The sequence below is a fragment of the Euprymna scolopes genome, chromosome 36, assembly GCF_053919585.1.
Source record: "Euprymna scolopes isolate OS-2025 chromosome 36, ASM5391958v1, whole genome shotgun sequence".
In the NCBI taxonomy this organism is placed as follows: Eukaryota; Metazoa; Mollusca; class Cephalopoda; order Sepiida; family Sepiolidae; genus Euprymna; species Euprymna scolopes.
This window is the reverse complement of record NC_136517.1, coordinates 1,057,501-1,080,356: the sequence shown is the minus strand read 5'-3', so window position 1 is coordinate 1,080,356 and position 22,856 is coordinate 1,057,501. Positions and strand designations below refer to the sequence as shown.

Here is a 22,856-nt window from a genome sequence, read left to right as displayed (position 1 = left end):
TTTTTGGCTGGTGGTCATTTCCATTTCATTAACTCTTATCTTCGAGTAAACGACAATGTATTGTGGACGAAGTCACTTCAGGGAGGCATGTGAAGCTTCTACAGGTGCACTACGGTGGGGTCTCTAACTAGAGCAGACAATCAATCAATTTGATTGAAAAATGGGCGATTTCATTGATTCTGATGACAATAAAATATGGGAGGGTGAAATATTTGTTGGTCCTCATTCAATTCCGGGCAGCGTCAGGTTTCCCTGCTAGTATTGGTAAATAAATACTTTATAATTGAAAATTATTGAAATCTTTTAATATCGTCATTATTTTTATTTTATTTTTTTTTTTTTACCATGTCTCATATCTTAACGGTGTTTTTCTATAAGACTGCATTGTCAGAGCTTTCAAACTCTTTTCACACTGTGCGTCAAGCAAACTACATCCTCCTTAATTTAATTTATTCCAACAATATATCATCAGACATAAGTTGATTATTTTACATTTCATATTCGTAGAAATGATGTCTTTTTTTTTTTTTTTTGTCTATTTTCATGCTGTACTTAAAAAAAATTTTTTTCTTATATTCTGTTATACAAGTGGGTCATTGGTAAAAATTGAAATGGTTTTCTATGCCACCATTAACAATAAACACATTTTACTGAAAATAGCCTCATTATAAACTTGTCTTGCAAGGTTTAAAATAAAAGTGCTGATTTAAGACAAATAGTCTGTTGCCTAGGAATGTTGACAAATATGTTCCGCCCCACAAGCGTAAAATGAGACACAAGGTCGCTTTTGATGTGGGGGAACATTTAGCTCCCCCAAAAAGGGCACTCTGGATTAGAACAAAAAGTAAAAATTGCCTTAGCCAAGAAAGATTTCCTTAGACTATGAATAGAATTATGAGACTAAGGACAGAATTAACAAAGTGTAGCATCAGACAATTTTGTTACACTTTGCTTCATATTGAATTAGGTCAGATAAAGTCATCGGTGGTGGTGGGGGGATTGTCAAAAAAGAAAAAATAAATTTGGTTTTTGTTCAGAATTCCACTACTATAAACAAAAGTAAAGAAAAATCTGTATGATGCACATCGGAGTTACTATCTTTAAGAGCAAATAAAATAGACCACATACTGTCTGCACATCCCTCGGCTAACATCCACATCTGTGGTGACTTCAACGTCCATAACGTGGAATGGCTGACCCATTCAAATAAGACAGATGATGAGGGGAGGTTTTGTCATGATTTTGCCATTGCTTATGACCTCACTCAGATTGTTCGCGAACCCACCCGTGTGCCCGATACACCCGGTCAATATACAAGCCTCCTAGACCTTTTTCTCTCAACTTCCCCTGAGCTATGTTCATGTTCCGTTCATTCTCCTCTAGGATCCTCCGACCACTCTGTCGTATCAGTTAAGATAAAAACGAAATGTAATAAGTCCCCAGACGTACCCCTCCACCGTACTGTATACCGATACTCTATGGCTGACTGGGATAGCTTCCGTACATTCATATGTGATTTACCTCTGCACTCCATGTTTAAAAAGGAAGTGTCCTCTATAGTATCAGATCTGACCGAATGGTTAATTGTAGGCATAGACCAATTCATACCATCTAAAAAATTCCAACAAAAACCTAACAGCCAGCCATGGTTCTCCCCAGAATGTGCTGCTGCTATCGCGCACAGAAATCACTTTTTCCATAGCTACCAATGTAATAGATGCACTGAGACTAAAGCTGCTTTCAGGACTGCCAGCAACTACTGTAAAAGAGTAATAAAAAATGCAAGAGAGCCATTTGCCCAGTCTGTTAAATCCAAGGGAGCTGATCAGCGGCTTGGTTCCCACCAGTTTTGGCAAATAACAAATAGGATCCTGAACAGAAGTGTGCGTTCTATCCCAACCATTATCAATGGACCAGAGGTCATCTCGTCAGCATCAGACAAAGCCAAACTATTTGCAAAGAACTTTGCAGCTAATTCTACCCTATGCGACGAAGGCCATCAACTCCCCATATTTCCTCCTATAACACAGAACACGCTAAGTAACATACAAATATCCGTGCATGAGGTCGCCAAGCTAATCAAGAACCTTGATTCCAGTAAAGTAACTGGCCCTGACGGCATCTCAATTATAGTGTTAAAAAAGCTTCAACCAGAACTTGCTCCCATACTTACGAAACTATTTAAGCGCTGCCTTAAGGAGAAGTCCTTTCCGACTCCCTGGAAGACCTCATCAGTTTGCCCTGTATTTAAGAATTCAGGTGAAAAGTCATCTCCCTCTCAGTACAGACCAATAAGTCTCCTGTGTGTTATGAGTAAGTTGCTGGAATAAATAGAGAAATAGTCAACCACCTCAGCAGAAACAACCTTCTTAGTGACACACAATATGGTTTCCGCTCTGCAAGATCTACCGCAGATGTTCTGACGGTTATATCTCACAGGATTAGTGAATCTGTTGACAAAGGCTTCCTTTCTAGGACAATTGCTCTTGACATATCAAAGGCCTTCGACAAGGTATGGCATAAGGGTTTATTTCACAAGATTTCCAGCTACGGTATAACTGGAAATGTTTTCTCAATCATTAAATCATTTCTTTCCGATAGGCTCATAAGAGTAGTGGTTGATGGACAAAAATCAGAGGCCTGCAGTATTAATGCTGGAGTCCCTCAGGGGTCAATCCTGGGCCCAACTCTCTTCCTGATCTACATCAATGACCTCCCTAAACACATACTTAAATCATTCGTTGACATCTATGCTGATGACACGACCATCTACGGCAACACATCAAAGGCTGTAAATGACAAAGTTCTCTCTGATTCTCTCTCCTCTGATCTCGAGCGCGTGGTTCAGTGGGGGAAGATGTGGCTGATTACCTTTAATGCATCTAAAACCAAACTCCTATCCTTACATCATCAACGCTCTGATCCCCATCTGGCATCAATTGGGATGGATGGCTCTCGTCTGGGAGAGGCCCCATGTTTTGACAAGCTTCTGGGTTTGACCTTTACTCCTGATCTGAATGGAACACGTACATCAAGTCTGTTGCCAAGGTCGCTGGAAAGATGGTGGGATCCTTCTACCGCTCCAGAAGATATCTCACTACTGATGCAATTCTCTATCTATATAAAAGCCAAGTACGTCCAAGAATGAATACTGCTGCCATATCTGGGCAGGAGCTACTAAAAACAGCCTATCCTTCCTTGACAGAGTACAAAATAGAGTTCGTGGCTTAGTGGGGGATGCCCTTTTCTCTACCCTGCAACCTCTCTCCCACAGAAAAGACGTTGCGAGCCTATCCTTGTTTTATCGTTATTTCCATGGCAGGTGCTCGTCTGAACTCCAATCTCAGGTCCCCCCTCGTCAATCTTTCACGAAAAACACCTGTCTAGCTAAATCCACTGTGAAAAATTTCCCCCACTCTTTATCTGTGCCTAAATCAAAACGTGGATTCCATGAACAAAGCTTCTTTTTTAGAACAGCACACCAGTGGAACTCTGTTCCGTCTGCCTGCTTCCCACCTGACTACAACTTGCATGTGTTCAAGTCTGACATTAACAAATTCCTAATGAACCGCCCCCTTAAGTAAACACTTTATCAAATCTCCACACTAACGTAATGTACTTGCAGTAACCCTTATCCCTGAGTGGCTTCCGGGCCTTGATAAGTGGTGACCACTGTGTAAAAAAAAAAAAAAAAAAAAAAAAAAAAAAAAACTTGATCAAGTAGTTTTATTTTTATGGAGAAAATTATTTTTAAGTGATTAATGAGAATTCGTAAGGATTAAAGCATTAATATAAATAAGTATAAATTATTGCCGAGTTATCTCCCTTGTTTCTTGAGATTTTTTTTTTTTCTGAAATGACAGGCGAGACAGTCACTCCTTGGATAATTATAAAATTTGATTTTCTTATTTGAAAACAAAAACACTTGATCAATTTACATGATTTTGGGAATATGATATTTTCATTTGTCATGGGTATGTACATCATGCAGATTTTTATTTATTTCAGTTTTTTTAATATGGAAAAATTCTGGACAAGAACAAACAATTTCTGTCTGCAATCATGCATTGCATCATCATCATCATCATCTAGATGTCATTGATGAAAAAGACAAAGTTAGAACCCATACGAAAATTGATGCATATTTCTTGAATACATAAAAAGCGAGAGAGTTTACTGCATCCTTTTAGATTTTTATACATCACGGACATATATACAGATACATACTATTAGAAAATTATGGTGTTTTTGGAGTTCATGAGCTAATAGAAGCATGTAATTGGTTGATAAAAACGGAATGGTTAGAGTGTAATATAGTGGGGTTAAATATATTTGATCGTCTAGTGTATATGCATATTTACGTGTGGATATACTTTAAATGTCTAGTGTATACATATTTACGTGTTGATATATTTAATTGTCTAGTGTATATACATATTTACGTGTCCATATATTTGATTGTCTAGTGTATATACATATTTACGTGTCCATATATTTGATTGTCTAGTGTATATACATATTTACGTGTACATATATTTGATTGTCTGGTGTATATACATATTTACAAGTCAATATATTTTATCATCTAGTGCAGTGGTTCTCAACCTTTTTTTTACTCATGGACCCTTTTTCCCTTCTTTTTATCTTGATGGACCCCTTCATAACTATTGGTCATAAGACAATCTTCTATTTTTCGCTAATATAAATTTTGAGGTTTTAATAATCAAAGAAATAATATAGAATTAAGCTTTATTCTTAAATGAAAACTAATTTAATGTAAATAAAGTATTCTACAACAACTATAATAATTATGATAATAATGATAATATGTAATAATAATAATTCTGTGGACCCCTAGGATCCATGTGGACCCCAGTTGAGAACCCCTGATCTAGTGTATATACATATTTACATGTCAATATATTTGATCGTCTAGTGTATATATTTTTTTTTTATTTTTATTACATTTTCACCCCAAACAAGGCACATTGCCACTTTGATGTAGGGGGTTACTATCAGGGACATAAGCTACAGAGGTACTATGTGGGTAGTTGGGCAGTAAGCTTTCGGTTCACGTTACACTTGAACTTCTGCATGTCAGTACAGTTGGGGAAGCAGGAACCTGGAAGGGAATTCCAAAGTCTAGCGGTTCTGGGGAAGAAACTACTGGAGTAGAAGGCTTTCTTACATCTAGGGATCTCAACTGTGAAGGGGTGGGATTTTGCTGCTTGTCGGGTTTGTTGGGGGTATTTACGTCGAGGGGATACAAGTGCTTGTAGTTCGTCAGAGAATTCACCGTTAAAGTACTTGTAGAACAGGCAGATGGATGCTACATTTTGTCGATGGGACAGAGGCTGAAGCTTAGATGACAGTTCAGGACCTATTAGGTTGGCGACTCTCTTTTGAACCTTGTCTAGGAGTGAGTCTAGTAGCAGATGTATCAGCCCAAATATGACAACAATACTCCATACATGGGTGAATGGTTGCCTTATAGAGGTACAGGATACTTTCGGGTGTTAGTAGTTGTCTAGCACGGTAGAGAGAACCTACCTTTTTTGCAGTGGTCCTGGCAATGCTCTCAATGTAATTGTTCCAACTCATGTTTCCTATGAACGTTAGGCCGAGGAGTTTAAAAGATGTGCTTTCAGATAAAGAGTCTTTGGCCATTGCTATTGGTGGTAGAGAAGGTTTCTTGTAGTCATTGAAGGAAACAAGTTTAGTCTTGGCAGCATTGAATGTGACCATCCATTTTTGTCCCCATTCCACTACAGATTGGAGGTTGTCCTCTAGTATTTCTGCCATTTCTTTAGATATGTGTTCATTTGTTTTCCTGTTGTGCCTGTTATAGAGTTATTTACATATTTGATCGTCTAGTGTGTGTGTGTGTGTGTATATATATATATATATATATATATATATATATATACGTGTCGATATTTGATCGCCGAGTGATGAGAATATAAACAGGACATATAACAAAAAAGGATGGGGGGGGGCTTAACATCGGTTAATGGGAAACACCTGGTCCATCTTTGGTCTCGTTTGATGAGAAGCTGCAACGAAAGATTCATTCCAATGAATCAACAAATTTCGGGTTTTCTTTTCAGCAACTTTATTTTGGATGTTTCCCTATTAGAAAGCTGCAACGCTAGTCCTAGATTTTTACTATCGACATTTTCTGACACACTCTACTGCTCGGAGCCATTTCATTCAGTGGACCGTCTCTCTCCCTAACTCGGACTGCCAACTCTTGACTGATTACATGTATTACCAATCTATCTTGTTACGTCATTAACTCCACATAACCAAGGCACCAATTAGATGATTCACCTTTCACATATTTTGTTTACGTTAGTTAACATTTTTGGGGACTATTTTAACTTAAATAATTTTTTTCCTAAAAAATACCTTTCACTTTGATAATATTCTTTCTGTTTCAATTTTTACAAATAATCATCATAGTAGTTGTAGTATCTTATAGGTTAGACATCCATACCGCTATTTTTTAGCTAGTTTGAGAAATTGGCTTCAGATATTTGGACTGTCACATAGCCTCCTTCCAGTCAAGTGACTGGACAGTGTAGCATCAGGTGGACTGTGTCCTGGTGGGGGGGGCTTCCTTGTACTTTGGGCAGAATTAGAGTCTAGTTGTCTCGACCTGTGTTTGTTTACTGCAGTCCTGCAGGGTCTTGTTCTGATCTGGTTTACAGCTACCCACTGCTTCCTACTATTTGTAGCAAAAACTGGGAGACGCAAAGTTAAGTTTTCAATGATGTCTCCTCCTTTGGGAGTACTGTTTCTCCATTCTTCCTTCCATATCTCAACTGTGCTGAAATTTTTTTATTTTTGAGTTGTAGCAGGGCTTTCAAGACTCGAGTTAGGCGGTGTCTGGGGCATGTTTTAAAATTTGTTGGATTGGTAAGTCTCTGGTGTTCTCTTCGAAATTTTGAATTATTTGTTGCCTGAATTATGAGTTGCCTTCCATCCTTAGGTAGGGTGGTGCAATTGAGCTTGCTACTGGTAGCCATTGTGTTGGGGTTTACTTCAGACATCCTGAGATAATATGCATGTTTTCTGATAATAATTGTTCAGTCCCGACCAACTACATAACAAGATTACACATTAGTAAGGCAAAAGTTTTACAATGCCAGTACTGCAGTTATAATCTTATATGATTCTAAAGAATTTTTTACAACTGAACACAATGTTTTATAAATTTAAAGAAATTAACATAAACCTGGATCTGATCCATCAACTTAAAATCGCCGTAATTACCTCAATCAAGTGCTTCCCCTTTACTCTTGTTCCCCGTCTTTTAGGATGTCCTCTTTTCTTCTGATTTGATTTGTCAAATCTGTGATCATCTCAATACCTACTTCACCCATAGCCTTCAACATTTCTGTTACAAAGCATGAGAATCTTCCATCTTTACCATTGTTAATCTTCCATCTTTACCATTGTTAATCTTCCATCTTTACCATTGTTAATCTTCCATCTTTACCATTGTTAATCTTCCATCTTTACCATTGTTAATCTTCCATCTTTACCATTGTTAATCTTCCATCTTTACCATTGTTAATCTTCCATCTTTACCATTGTTAACCTTCCATCTTTACCATTGTTAACCTTCCATCTTTACCATTGTTAACCTTCCATCTTTACCATTGTTAACCTTCCATCTTTACCATTGTTAACCTTCCATCTTTACCATTGTTAACCTTCCATCTTTACCATTGTTAACCTTCCATCTTTACCATTGTTAACCTTCCATCTTTACCATTGTTAACCTTCCATCTTTACCATTGTTAACCTTCCATCTTTACCATTGTTAATCTTCCATCTTTACCATTGTTAATCTTCCATCTTTACCATTGTTAATCTTCCATCTTTACCATTGTTAACCTTCCATCTTTACCATTGTTAACCTTCCATCTTTACCATTGTTAACCTTCCATCTTTACCATTGTTAACCTTCCATCTTTACCATTGTTAACCTTCCATCTTTACCATTGTTAACCTTCCATCTTTACCATTGTTAACCTTCCATCTTTACCATTGTTAACCTTCCATCTTTACCATTGTTAACCTTCCATCTTTACCATTGTTAACCTTCCATCTTTACCATTGTTAACCTTCCATCTTTACCATTGTTAACCTTCCATCTTTACCATTGTTAACCTTCCATCTTTACCATTGTTAACCTTCCATCTTTACCATTGTTAACCTTCCATCTTTACCATTGTTAACCTTCCATCTTTACCATTGTTAACCTTCCATCTTTACCATTGTTAACCTTCCATCTTTACCATTGTTAACCTTCCATCTTTACCATTGTTAACCTTCCATCTTTACCATTGTTAACCTTCCATCTTTACCATTGTTAACCTTCCATCTTTACCGTTGTTAACCTTCCATCTTTACCGTTGTTAACCTTCCATCTTTACCATTGTTAACCTTCCATCTTTACCGTTGTTAACCTTCCATCTTTACCGTTGTTAACCTTCCATCTTTACCGTTGTTAACCTTCCATCTTTACCGTTGTTAACCTTCCATCTTTACCGTTGTTAACCTTCCATCTTTACCGTTGTTAACCTTCCATCTTTACCGTTGTTAACCTTCCATCTTTACCGTTGTTAACCTTCCATCTTTACCGTTGTTAACCTTCCATCTTTACCGTTGTTAACCTTCCATCTTTACCGTTGTTAACCTTCCATCTTTACCGTTGTTAACCTTCCATCTTTACCGTTGTTAACCTTCCATCTTTACCGTTGTTAACCTTCCATCTTTACCGTTGTTAACCTTCCATCTTTACCGTTGTTAACCTTCCATCTTTACCGTTGTTAACCTTCCATCTTTACCGTTGTTAACCTTCCAGCTTTACCGTTGTTAACCTTCCAGCTTTACCGTTGTTAACCTTCCAGCTTTACCGTTGTTAACCTTCCAGCTTTACCGTTGTTAACCTTCCAGCTTTACCGTTGTTAACCTTCCATCTTTACCGTTGTTAACCTTCCATCTTTACCATTGTTAACCTTCCAGCTTTACCATTCTTAATCTTACAGCTTCTCATAACATTTTTTATCAATTCTTAAAGCTGAACTAGAAACTGCTTCTAGATTTTGAGAGATCCATGAAAATTCAGTATTCAAATATTTCTCATAATGGCATTTCCCAGAATCCTTGTCCTATTCATTTGTTGTAAACACTCCATTATTCTTTTGAGCAATATTCATATTTGCCTTTATCATCTTTTTAGCTATCCTGAATATTACATCCTTCTGGTCACCTATTCATAATGAATCTAGAAACTTGGTTTTCTCAATATAACAATAAATCACACTTTACTGCAGTTTCACAGTAATATCAACTAATTGAGTGAACAGACACAATGCTAATTTTCTTTTTTACTTTTGGTAAAATTGCAGGTTGTGTTTAAAACCCATGCATGGTTTTTCACTTTGATTTTGTCTAATGTCACCAAAAATTATTTGCATATTCATGTCTTTATTGGGCATTATCTTAATTATTCGTTTGAACTTTAGAAATTTCTACACAGTTTCTTATGTGAAATTTGTCTGTGTCGATAGCAACGATAAAAATATATTAGAAGATGTTAATTAAAATCATATTGGTCAGCCAGATGAGGCACAAAGTAAAATTGTTGTACATAAATAATATCTGGCAAAGTAAACAATTATTATTGTTAATTAGAAAATAATCATTAAAACAATGAAAAAAAAAAAATAAAGTTAAAAATTTCTTAAAATTAAAAAAAAAAAAGATTGGGGGATTTTGAAAGAAGTTTGGTCATCAGTTCCATAAATAATGTATTTTTTTTTTCAGAATATATATAACCCATACATACATACATACATACATATTAAGAAGTAGAAATTTTGACACAGTTTCTTATTTGTGATTTGTCTGTGTCGATGGCAATGATAAATTTGTTGCTAACGCTCCATTATCATGTTTGTCTTCACCATCTGATTAACTATCCTGAATATTTCATATTCCTTGTCATCTTGTAGCATATCAGGAAATCTGTTTTTCTTGGCTTTTTTCTTTTTTTTTGGGGGGGGGGGCTTTGTATATTGCTCTTTGAGTGATAATAAAGACCTCGGTCAGTTTGAAAGTTAAATTCTAAAAGCCAACACACGCCACCATGTAAAATAGAAGGTGAACCAAATATGATGATGGTATGAAAACAAATGTAAGCATAAAAAATGAAATAAAACCATCCCAGATTTAATCATCTATCATAAAATGTTTATCTTTAATTCAAAACTGTTGCAGTAATTTAATACAAACAAAACTTAAATAATCAAGAATGATTTCTGAAATGTCCTCCCTCTCTCCCCTTCAGCAAGTGTTCTAATGGTAACCACTTGGACTGACTTGTCAGATTTTATATAAACAGCCCTCCTCTGGGAAGAGGGGGGTGGGGGCAGAGATTTGAGGAAGCATTTGTTATTTCTTGTCAGTGGAAAAGCTAATCTAAACAGTTTATCAGGTGTGTATGTGTGTGGGGGGGGGGTGCTGAGGAAAGTCCTAAAATGATTCCCTAAGTGGCTAGTATTACTCAACCTCCCCCTCCCCACCTCTTGAAATGTTGGAAAGATCTAGGAGTAGGGAAAGGAGATAAAAAGCAGCTCATAGATGTAATATTATGATGCAGCCGATGGACAGCGTAGATTAGAAGCACAGATTGACTTATGAGGTGCCTTCCATAAGTTTCCAAACTTTTTTCGTATGGCCTCTTTTATCGACAGTACACACATGAAACTCTAGCCCCTTTCAAAATAATCTCCTCCGGCTGCAATGCACTTGTACCTTCCAACAAATCTGAAAGGCCCCATGGAAGTCCTATTGTGTAAGCATGTCAGTGGCTCTCATCACAGCCTCGTTCATCTCCTCAGTTGTCTCATAACGACAGCCTCTAAGGTTTTCCTTGAGCTTCGCCACATAATGCAGTAATAATGGTATTATAATCTTGGTATTATTTTAAATGCAATTGAGAGAAATTGGAAACCTCAACATTCCTTTGATAATGGCCAATGATAAATGAATACGATTGATCAAATGTTTGAAACAGTTAACAACTTTTATTGACCGAATGAACAATAGGAAAATTGGAATCTGGTTAAAAATGAGGCAAAATTGAACTGTTATAAAATTAATTAATAAATTGAAAAATTTAGTCAAAATAAGATGGAGTGATGAACCAGGGATCAGTTTGCACAATAAACTGAGGATCAGACAGTTATACTAAATGTTAAATAAATAAAAGTATAATTTACCAAACCCTGTTTCCGTTATTTATTCTTCAACTGCCGATAAAGGAATCCATGAAAGGATAGCAACTTTGCAACAAAGTTAAGTATGAATCTGCTTTTACTCCAAAGCTGATCAGGCTAACTACGATATCTAATCTATATATATATATATATATCTAATCTCTCTCTCTCTCTCTCTCTCTCTATATATATATATATATATATATATATATATATATATATATATATAAAGTAGTCTCATTTGTGTGTGTCTTCAACTCTCCTACAGCCCACACCACTGGACCAATCATAACCAAACCTGGTATGATGATGGTCCCCCACCTCGGATAGTGCACACCAATTTCCTAGGTAAGGTCAAAAGTCAAGCCTATGTATATATACTCTCCTACAGTCCATATCACTGGACCGATCATGACCAAACCTGACATGATGATGATCTCTGACCTATGGATGGTGCACACCATTTTTTAAAGTCAAGGTCGGGACTTTGCTAGTATTGAATAATCTCTTTTTTTTTTTCTTTTACTAATGAGTCACCACTTATCAAGGCCCAAAGGCCACTTAAGGATAAGGATTAATGATGATTCGTAACGATGGTTGAAGCTGGGCAGAATTTGAATAAAAGGATGGCTCAACAAGAATTTTTTTTATATTGGACTTGAAAACGATCATGTTGTAGTTAGCTGGGAAGTAGTCCTGTAATATCATGCCCCATAAACAGGTAGTTCTAGGAAACAAACCTTGTTCATGGAAGTTCTGTTTAGTTTTAAGTAAACAGAGGAAAAAAGGACAATCATTGGCAGTTGCTAATCAAGTTCTTATTGTGAATGTTTTACGGGGGGGGGGGGGGCATGGATTGGAGCTCAGTCAAGTACCTACCATGAAAATAACAATAGAGCAGAGAAAAACTAGCAACATCTTTTCTGTGAGAAAGTGGCTGCAGGAAAGAGAAGAGGATATTGCTTACTAGATTTCCAAGTCGGTTTTGTATTTTGTCAAGGTAGGAAAGGATGCACTGAGCAGTACTCTATTGTAGGACGTATTTAAGTCTTATAAAGCTAGATGATTGCGTGTGGTCTGAGATACTTTCTGGGGTGGTAGAATGATCTAACCATTTTTCCAGCAACCCAAGCAACAGATTTGATTATAAGACTTCAAGTTTGAAATGAAGATCACTATTAGAAACTTTATACTCATATTTTTTCATTATTTTATTATTGGAATGCTTTAAGATGAGTAATTTGTATATTTATTTATTTATTTATTTGCGAACAGTTATCCTCATTTCCATAGTTGTTATTGTTGCACCATATTTTGGCCAACTATTCCTCCAGCCTTCATCAGGTGGTTAACCGCAACAGGATAAGAATGCTGGTTCTCGTAACTGTATCCTCAGTAATTACTGCCTTCCATAGTTGCTGTTATCTCACCACGTTTTGGCCAATTAATCCTCTGGTCGGTTTTGGGTGAGAGTGAAATCAATATCTTCAGACAATACTCACCTGAAACTGTAGAGACTCAACACCTCTATCCACGGTGCCATGAAGGGCGATCAAGGTTGGATTTTTTGGTTTTATAAATCCAGGTTTTTCGTTCTTATTAGTAGTTTCGACCCTACACAAAGCCAGCCAGGGGATTAGTTGGACAAAATGTGGTGAGACAACAACTATGGAATGCAGTAATTACTGAGGATATAGTTATAAGACTCAGCATTCCTATCCCGTCGCGTTAACCACCTGATGAACGCCAGAGAAATAGTTGGCCGAAACATTTTAAAACAACAACTATGAAGATGAGGATGATAGTTCACAAATAAATAAAGATACTTTTTCATGTTTCTCTTCTCTTTTCCTTTGACAAATTGTAGAAACATTCCCATAGTTCAATATTGGGCCTAACATCTCTTGATTATATTTTCCTGGACAACGTCAGGACACAGGTTCCACTAGTATCAAATATATATATATCTATACTCCTATAAATTTTTTTTATTTTGTATTGATATATTAAAAAAAACCTTTTTTTTTTCTTATTTAAAAAGAAAATATAACTTTCTTATATATGGATATGTGGAACTCAATTTACTAGCAAAAGATCTAGCTAAGTTACATATTCTTTTAAACATCCATTTTAATTAATTCCCTATTAGTTTTTTTTTTCGGTTTTCTTATGGAATGATCATCTTTAGTTAACTATTACGTGTAATTATATTCATGCAGATAGTCTACATGATTTATACTTGCGTAACATTTTCATAAAAAGTTTATAGTAAATACAAAACTCTTTCCATATATATTTATATATACGTATATATTTTTGTTCAGAAAATTTTACCTACTAAACTCCTCCTAGACTTTGGTCTACAGACATGAAACTTCATACATAAAGTATTTGAACCCATGCGAAACTTTATATTTGGGTTTTAGCCCGGGAAAATCAGTAAAAAAGTTTGAAAATAAAAAAAAATTAAATTTACCAGGTGAAAGTCGAACACTGGCATTACGAATATACATGCATAATGTAATAGCTATTGGTTCATGTTTTAATTTTTAGCCTTGCAGCAAACATGTCTTCATAGCTCAGTCATTAACAGCAGAGAAAAAAATAAATCGTAAACGTTTGTATTTTGATTCTCAGTGGTGGCGCACCAGTCATTTTTTTTTTTATTATTATTTTTTAAATCGTTGCTATATATTAGGTTTAATATGATATAATAATAAATACGAAATCTGCATTAATGAAAATATCATATTTAAGCATATCTTACGACCGGGCAATGCTGGACGTCTTCTAGTATAATATATTGTGATTTATAAAAATGTTTATTCAATAGCTATTCGAATACAATGATGATTTTAATATTAATCTGCTTCTTCTATTTATTACAATATTCTACTCATGATTCATAAATTTGCATGTTTTATACCTGTAGAGATGTGCAACAGCTGGTTGCAGTTCAATTTGATTTAGTTAATCTATTTTATAGCCCATCAACCATTTTGTTTATTTAATGCTGAAGCACAATTCCTGGAGAAAACTCTTTTCAACTGACTCCTCTGCAATGTTCCATCGGTTTTTTTTTCCACACACACACACACACACATAAATATAGATACACACCTAATGACAAAATTCTACAGAATTATTTTTCCTGGAGTCTGACGAGAGTGATCTTTAAGATCTTTAAGTATAGCTAGACAGTTTTCCTCTAATCATTGCACTTGTAGCTTCTCAACAGAAATACCTCTGATCCACCTTGTTAGCAGCAAAAACTCACTTTTTCACTATAACGATCGTGAGAGATGCCGGAAAACTTTTGATTTCAAAAACTTCTTTCCTCGGGCAACTTGTCTTTAGAATTTCTTCCCTACTCTCTGTTTCCTTGATTGTACCAACATACAAAAATGTACATATATGAACAAACATCTTTCTGACTCTCCACTTAGATTGACCCCATCCTATAAATCTGACCTGTATTACAATAGCCTCTTAAATCTCAGTGGCAATAAGCTTTTTTGAGGGAATGAATTAAATTATAGAAAAAAAAAACTGACCCTGATATTTACGTTCATAATAATATCGTTTTCAAACTAAGAATGTTTGATATTTATTTTGCTATCCTTGGCTGACTTGCTTTGCAATAGATCCGAAGTTTATGTCACAAGTGGAAAATAAATCTGAGCATGTAGAGTCCCAGATGTCTTTGTACTCATTGAATACGATACACTAAAGAAAGACAAACTTTTTTTTATCTAAAGTTGAGCAACGCAACTGTGGAGTCAAATGTCTGAATGCTCAACTCCAATCCCAACTTCAAAATTTTGATAAGGTCTGATTCCGAACTGAGAAATCTTCATATATCTGACATAAATTTATGGTCACTTTTAGGAATGGTAATGAGTTTTGCAACAGTTTATGACAGTTGAGGACAGTTTCCAGTTGAACACAGTAGAACATAGATTATGGCTTGGACTAGATTGAGAAAGAACTTTAGGGGATTAAGGTAAGCTGACATCAACTGGCGAATACGGCTTCAACAGAATGTAGATACGGACTTCAGCTGATAGAGGATCTATGGTGTCACACACACACACACACACACAGTTACACCTAATAATTACAAAATGTGCGGGAGTTTGTGTTTTATTTCATCTTTTTATACTTATGAAGCCGTGCGTGCCCCCCTCGACAGCTGCTAATGTGAGAGATGGCAACACGGCTGTGCCATAAAATTCTCTGTCTTATCTTATTTTTCTTATTTTATTTCTGTCTATTTGCAGTGGCAACCATGTCATGGCTTTCAGGTTTAACCGGGAAGGCTGAAGATTTCTTAAACCGACTCGACCAGTCCGCAGCCGATGCCCTAACAAAAGATGAAGCTGTTAAACCAAAGCTTTCAGCTGGAGGCAACTACTTTGGAGCCACTTCTGAAGATAGACAAGGGAACAGTTGGAACAGCACCCCATCGGTGTCCACCAATTCTACCCCAAGTGCCCTGTTGTCATCCCGGAGTGTCCCATCCAACCTGAGTGACCTGAACAGCAACAAACCTGACATGAACTCATCATTAGTTAGCACTCCAATAAAGCAGTCCTCCAAGTTTAAAACTATCACCTCTCAAAGTCCGTCTCGAACAAACAAGGGTAAAGATTCTGACGATGCCCTCTTTGAGTTCTTGAATAGTATTGAGACTGGGAACGAAACGAGGAAGAAATCGCCGGTCCCAGTTCCAACCAGTAGTAAGCATTCTCGCCAGTCCAGTGCCTCTTCAACCTTATCTAATCTCCTGTTATCTGTGGAACAAACGGATGATAATGGATCCAACGGAGTAACCAATGAATCTTCAGGTAAACTAGTATTCATTTATTTTTAATTGCAAAGAAAATGCTCCAATGATGGGTATCAGGTGCCTCGCTTATGGGTATAATTGTGATACTATTGGCGTTCCCCACCTAAGTGTTGGGAGGTGGTGGAGAAAGAGAAAAAGAAGTATGACCAAAGACAAGAGGAAATGAGTTTATCAGCAAACAATAGATAGGAAGGTGATCGCAAAGAAACACAAAAGAAAGCTAAAATGGGATTATTAATCAAGGTGTGGTGATGATTTGAGACAAAAGAGTCTGACAATAGATCAATAATTTTAGAGTTAGTTTTATGAGTAGTTTTAGGAGTGTCAATGAGTTTTGCGACAGTTCACGAGTTGGGGACCGCTGTTGCATCACGAGGGTGTATATAAAACTAATATATTATATAGTCATCTATATAACAAGTGTACGTTTACTTGTGTCTTCTAATATTCATGTATTCGCATGCATATACTTATGTCTGACACATTGTGATCATCTCTACTTTCTCTGTTTCGTGATTGTCTAGTTGATGCATATATAACAAGTGTTTAGCAGGACATATAACAAACACAGAAAATACAAAGGGACGTGGGGGTTTTACATCAAGCGAATAGGGAAAACATACCATGTCCATCTTTGGGTCATGTTTTTGACGACTCTTGGAAACTACATAAGATTCATCCAATGAATTGACCAGAAGTCTCGGATCTATTTTCAGCAACTTTTATTTGCAGAATGTTTTTCCACTTGGAAAGTTGCATGCTTGTCCTAAGTTCTATATTCTATTGACATTGCCCTGACAGCTTTCTCAGTTATTGGAATCCGTTGAGATGAGTAATTTGTACATTTATTTGCTGATTGTTATCCTTATTTTCATGGTTGTTGTTTCATGACGTTTCAGTCAACTATTCCTCTAGCCTTCATCAGGTGATTAACCGCAATGGGATAGAAATGCTGAGTCTCTCAACTGTATCCTCAGTAATTACTGCCTTCCAGAGTTCCAATTAATCCTCTGACTGGCTTTGGGTAGGATTGAAACCGCTATCTTCAGACAATGCTCACCTGGAACCGTAAAGATTCAATACCTCTGTCCACTGCACCAGGGGTCCCGAAGGGCGATCAATGTTGGATTTTTTTGTCTTATAAATCCAAGTTTTTCTTTCTTATCTAGTCTTCCATCATTGTGTTTGTACCGAATGGTATATTATTTTATTATTGGAATCCTTTGAGATGAGTAATTTGTATATTTACTTATTTGTTTGTGGACTGTTATCCTCATCATCATTTGCAAGCGTTTTGAGTAGAAGGCGTTACAGCATCTATGGATCTCTAGTGTATGGGTGGGATTTTGCTGCTTGTCTGGTTTGTTGGGGGTATTTACATCAAAGGGTTACTAGTGCTTTAAATTTTTACAAGCACTTACCATTAAAGTACTTGTAAAATGAGCACAGGGATGCCACATTTCGGCAAGAGATGGAGGTTGGAGTTTGGCCAAGTGGCGGAGCACACATGGTTTTATTATATAACGTCCAATAAGAATTTTGTAATACAACATTCCTGCATTTCTGAAGCTGATGAGTAAAAGTTACTACAACAAAATTGGTCAGAAAACTTATTGCAATGAAAATTGGCTCACTCAAACTTTAAAAAAATTATATATGGTGCAAAAATGTGCAAAACAAAAGGCCTGAAATGGTCCATCATAATTAAAGTGGACCTTACGTTTCCTTTCAAAAGCCTCGTAACTCTTGCTTCCCTTATATTGTCCGTTAGTCATCACATTCCATGAATGAGAGTTCTGACAAAGGAGGAAGAACTACTGTTTTACGAGTTGGAATCTACCGCAGATGTGCTAACGGTTATATCCCACAGGATTAGTGAATCTCTTGACAAAAGCTTCCTTTCTAGGGCAATTGCTCTTGACATATCAAAAGCCTTCAACAAGGTATGGCATAAGGGTCTACTTCACAAGATTTCCAGCTACGGTATAACTGGAAATGTTTTCTCAATCATTAAATCATTTCTCTCCGATAGGCTCATAAGAGTAGTGGTAGATGGACAAAAATCGGAGGCCTGCAATATATAAATGCTGGATTCCATCAGGGGTCAATCCTGGGCCCAACTCTCCTCCTGATCTACATCAATGACCTCCCTAAACACATACTTAAATCATTCGTTGACATCTATGCTGATGACACGACCATCTACGGCAACACATCAAAGGCTGTAAATGACAAAATTCTCTCTGATTCTCTCTCCTCTGATCTCGAGCGCGTGGTTCAGTGGGGGAAGATGTGGCTGGTTACCTTTAATGCATCCAAAACCAAACTCCTATCCTTACATCATCAACGCTCTGATCCCCAGCTGGCATCAATTGTGATGGATGGCTCTCGTCTGGGTGAGGCCCCGTGTTTTGACAAGCTTCTGGGTTTGACCTTTACTCCTGATCTGAAATGGAACACGTACATCAAGTCTGTTGCCAAGGTCGCTGGAAAGATGGTGGGATCCTTCTACCGCTCCAGAAGATATCTCACTACGGATGCAATTCTCTATCTATATAAAAGCCAAGTACGTCCAAGGATGGAATACTGCTGCCATATCTGGGCAGGAGCTGCTAAAAACAGCCTATCCTGCCTTGACAGAGTACAAAATAGACTTCGTGGCTTAGTGGGGGATGCCCTTTTCTCTACCCTGCAACCTCTCTCCCACAGAAGAGACGTTGCGAGCCTGTCCTTGTTTTATCGTTATTTCCATGGCAAGTGCACGTCTGAACTCCAATCTCTGGTCCCCCCTCGCCAATCTTTCACGAAAAACACCCGTTTAGCTGAATCCACTGTGAAAAATTTCCCCCACTCTATATCTGTGCCTAAATCAAAACGCAGATTCCATGAACAAAGCTTCTTTCTTAGAACTGCACGCCTGTGGAACTCTGTTCCGTCTGCCTGCTTCCCTCCGGACTACAACTTGGATGTCTTCAAGTCCAATGTTAACAAATTCCTAATGAACCGCCCCCTTAAGTAAACATCAGCAAATCTCCTCACTAACGTAATGTACTTGCAATAACCCTTATCCCTGAGTGCCTTCCGGGCCTTGATAAGTGGTGATCAGTGTAAAAAAAAAAAAAAAAAAAATCCATATAGCATATATTGTTCACCATTTCAGTTTTTAATTTTAAAATAGTGTTTTAGCTCTTTACAATAAGTGGCTTCATGTTTGTCTGGTGCGATTTCTATAAAAAAACTAATAGATGTTCTCCCTCCTCAAAATTAGGAAGATGTAGCCTTTGTCTTGCTGATAATGATGGAACGATTCCAATACTTTATAAATCTCTGAATATTTAACTAAAGAGTTGCTATTTTTCCTGATCACTGTAAAAACACATGTTAAATGCACGGATATTTTTCTCAAACGTCAAAACAAACTTGATCTGTAGATTTTTAGTTTTACTTGTTTAAAATCAATAAATATTTTTTTTTAAATAGGCACAAATGTTTCCAATTCTAATACCCCCCCCCCCAAATTCTGATTTTTCCAATTGCTGATTCCGACTAATACTTGCTGAGCCTATTTCAATCCTTACATCTGAAGGTAATTTAATTTAAAAAATAAAGGAGGCATAAATCATACAATGCTGTTTAAATACAGTAAATTTACTCTGCTAAGGAAATGCAAAACTACTGAGTTTAATGTTTCTGAATTTTTGAGATGAGGATTTATTATTTGAATTCTTTGGACTACTGTTTTCATGCTAAGCAGACCTAGTATAGAATTTAACACAATATAGGAATCAATAATAAGAATGAATATATACAGTTATAATTTGTAGTAATAAATAGTGATATATAATGATAAGTAGTAGATTGTATATCTAAAAACAGCTCCCCAAATTCATATTAGAATTGTTCACAAGGACCTGTAATGTAGTGGAGAAAGTATTTGGTAAAATTCAGTTGTAAAGTATGTTCTAGAGGTTGAAGGTTCAATCCTCAGTGTGGGGGATACTCAAAATACAATTGCAAATCAGTTAGGACTTCTACTCAGTCATGGCTAACAGAACGAGAGCATGTTACCCCCTATGGATTAAATAGAACCTTTTGCATGAAACCCTAACCTTGTCCTCTTTACTGGTCGAATACAACATGGTAGCCTTCAAATCCAATGTAAACAAGTTCTTGTTGAGCCGTTCTCATAAATAATCAAATTCTACCCAATTTACACCATTACCAACTACTACACTACCACCTTGCACTCATTACCCCTTATCCTCGAGTGGTCTTCGGGTCTTGATTTTATTCATGGGATTTTTATTTTACTTGGTGACTCCCAAGTAAAATAAAAATCCCATGAATAAAATTTTTGAAGATATAAACATCTTGAAGAATAAAACCGTTTTCCAAAATTACTGGATTCGGCATTAAATAACCTCAAAATGGTTGGCATTAAACAAGAACAACTAACCAATTAAAAGAAGACCCCCAATTTTTGAATTTCGAGGAGTGTAGAGTCACTCCTTAGTTATCACTAGGGCTAGAACAACAGCATATGCTTTTCATTGTTTTGACTCGAGTGTGTATCCATTAATATCTTATATGCCTTTATATAGAGTGATCTAGTTCTCGGTTGATTAACTGTGTCGGATATATGCTCAAGAGTCATGACAATGAAAAGAATATGCTGTTGTCATAGCCCTAGTTATCACTACTCTTAGATCCACTCTCGCCCAAGTGTTAGTACTTGTCATAGTCTCATCTATAAGTTAATCAGAATCTATCATCTTCTCCATCCCTTTTTCTCCTTCCCCTCTCCCTTTCTTGCTCTCCTCTTTCTCCCTATCATTCTCTCTCTGCCTCCTCTTTGATCTGATAGATGACATCATCCATTATCTCTACTATTATATAAAAGTCACTGTGTGTGTGTGTGTGTGTGAGAGAGAGAGAGAGTTCCTTCCTTCCTCATAGGTTTTGAAACGGCTGAGCCTATCTTTTGCAAATTTCACATAAAGGTAGTTTATCTTTCTGGTAGTGTTCTTAGATATGTTTTGTACAGAAATTTATCTGATAAGTATTGAAAAGCAAAAAACTGATCTTAAAAATAGTCTTTCTTCTCTTATAGATAAAAAGAAAAATTTTTACAGGGGAATATTTTATGTTACACTGGTGTAACCTTGGTCAATGTAACGTAAAATCTTCCCCCTGTAGAAATTCTTCTTTTTTATCTATAAGAGAAGAAAGACTATTTTTAAGATTGTCAATGCATCTTGTACGACCAGACAACTCCGGGCGTCTAGTTAATGACATCATAAAGCATCTTCCTGATGTCTTCAACCTTTGTTAATGGTCATGTAATGATGTCATAAATGATAACATCATCCAGTATGCACATCCTTTTTGTGTAGCATTACAATGCACAAACAAACAAGATGCATAAAATTTTGGTGGCATTTATTGAGAGACAGGCATATTTACTCTCCATCCTTTTTTTGTAATATTCAATGAATGGTAATATTCAAGCAAATTACAACAGCAAACGTTTTTGTGAAAAAAAGAAATTCTCTTATTCAGCAAACGTTTTTGTGAAAAAAAAAAAAAAATTCTCTCATTCAGCAAACGTTTTTTGTGGATAAAAAAAAGAAATTCTCTCATTCAGCAAACGCTTTTTGTAAAAAAAAAAAAATCCCCTCATTCAGTTTTCATACTTTACTGTGACTTTAAAATTGAATTGCAAATGAAAGTTGTTTTAAAATGGTCAGAATGTATCAACTTTTCAAAATTGAATAAAATTATCTTGTTTGTTTTGTGACTCACTTTAAGACAAGAATAAATTTTCCAATTCTTCCTTCATATCTTTTGTATCTGAAGAATTTTTATACATTCTCTAGATTTGATTGACATTGAGAGTGGTAACCCATCTCCCATGACACGCTCCTTAACGGGGCAAGACGTGATGAGTTCCAGTATGGAAATTGTGGATAACGTAGCAGATGAAGTGGTGGTTGTAGAAATGGAGCCACCTGCCCCAGAAAAGGAGACGGACCAGACAACTTCATTGCTGTTGGAGAATCGACTGTTGAGAAGTGAAATTGAATCTCTAAACCAGGAAATGGCGTCAGTTGTTGAACGAGCACGTGCGTCGCAACAAGGTAAACATTTCTATTGTTTTTTCATGACAACAAAGTTGTTTTGGTGTTAGTTATTTTAAAAGTTAGTCTGGATGTGATTGTTTATTGTTATATGACACCAATGTTGGTCTTATCATTAAATATTTGATATGTATATTCAAAATGTTAGTTTTTAAAATTCAATCTATGCATCTCAAAATGACTGAAAAAAAACTTTCATTTTAACCATTGAGTATCTAGTTTTATTTCGCTTAATTTTTATTTTTAACTTTATTATTGTTAGTTTTTTTTATGAATTTTATTTATTTATTTATTTTATTTTTTTTTTTTTTTTTACTAATTTTGGTATTTTTTTACCAATTTTATTCTGATTATTTTTTTTTTTCCTAATTTTATTTCAGTTACTTTCTATTGTTTTTTTATAGTTTTATTTTGTAAAAAATTTTTAATTAGTTTTTTCAGTCATGTCTTCTTTCAGTTATATATATATTTTGTTATGTTTTTTGTTTTTCATAAACATTTTCATTAAGCTTTCAGTCGTGCTTCTCAGTTGTGCCATAAAGTGGCCTGTAGTAGTAAATGCCATGATGAAATCCC

The 22,856-nt window shown here is 36.1% G+C and overlaps 1 protein-coding gene across 1 annotated transcript in view; it reads left to right on the top strand.

Annotated features, from left to right (window-relative positions):
• Positions 1 to 22,856, top strand: part of LOC145260278 (golgin subfamily A member 5-like) — an 87,888-nt gene that overhangs the window by 15,622 nt on the left and 49,410 nt on the right. Inside the window, exons 2-3 of the mRNA XM_080118115.1 lie at positions 15,575 to 16,141; positions 22,020 to 22,280. Coding sequence (XP_079974241.1) covers positions 15,583 to 16,141; positions 22,020 to 22,280 — 820 coding nt within the window. The 5' untranslated portion in view covers positions 15,575 to 15,582. The remainder of the gene's footprint in view (positions 1 to 15,574; positions 16,142 to 22,019; positions 22,281 to 22,856) is intronic.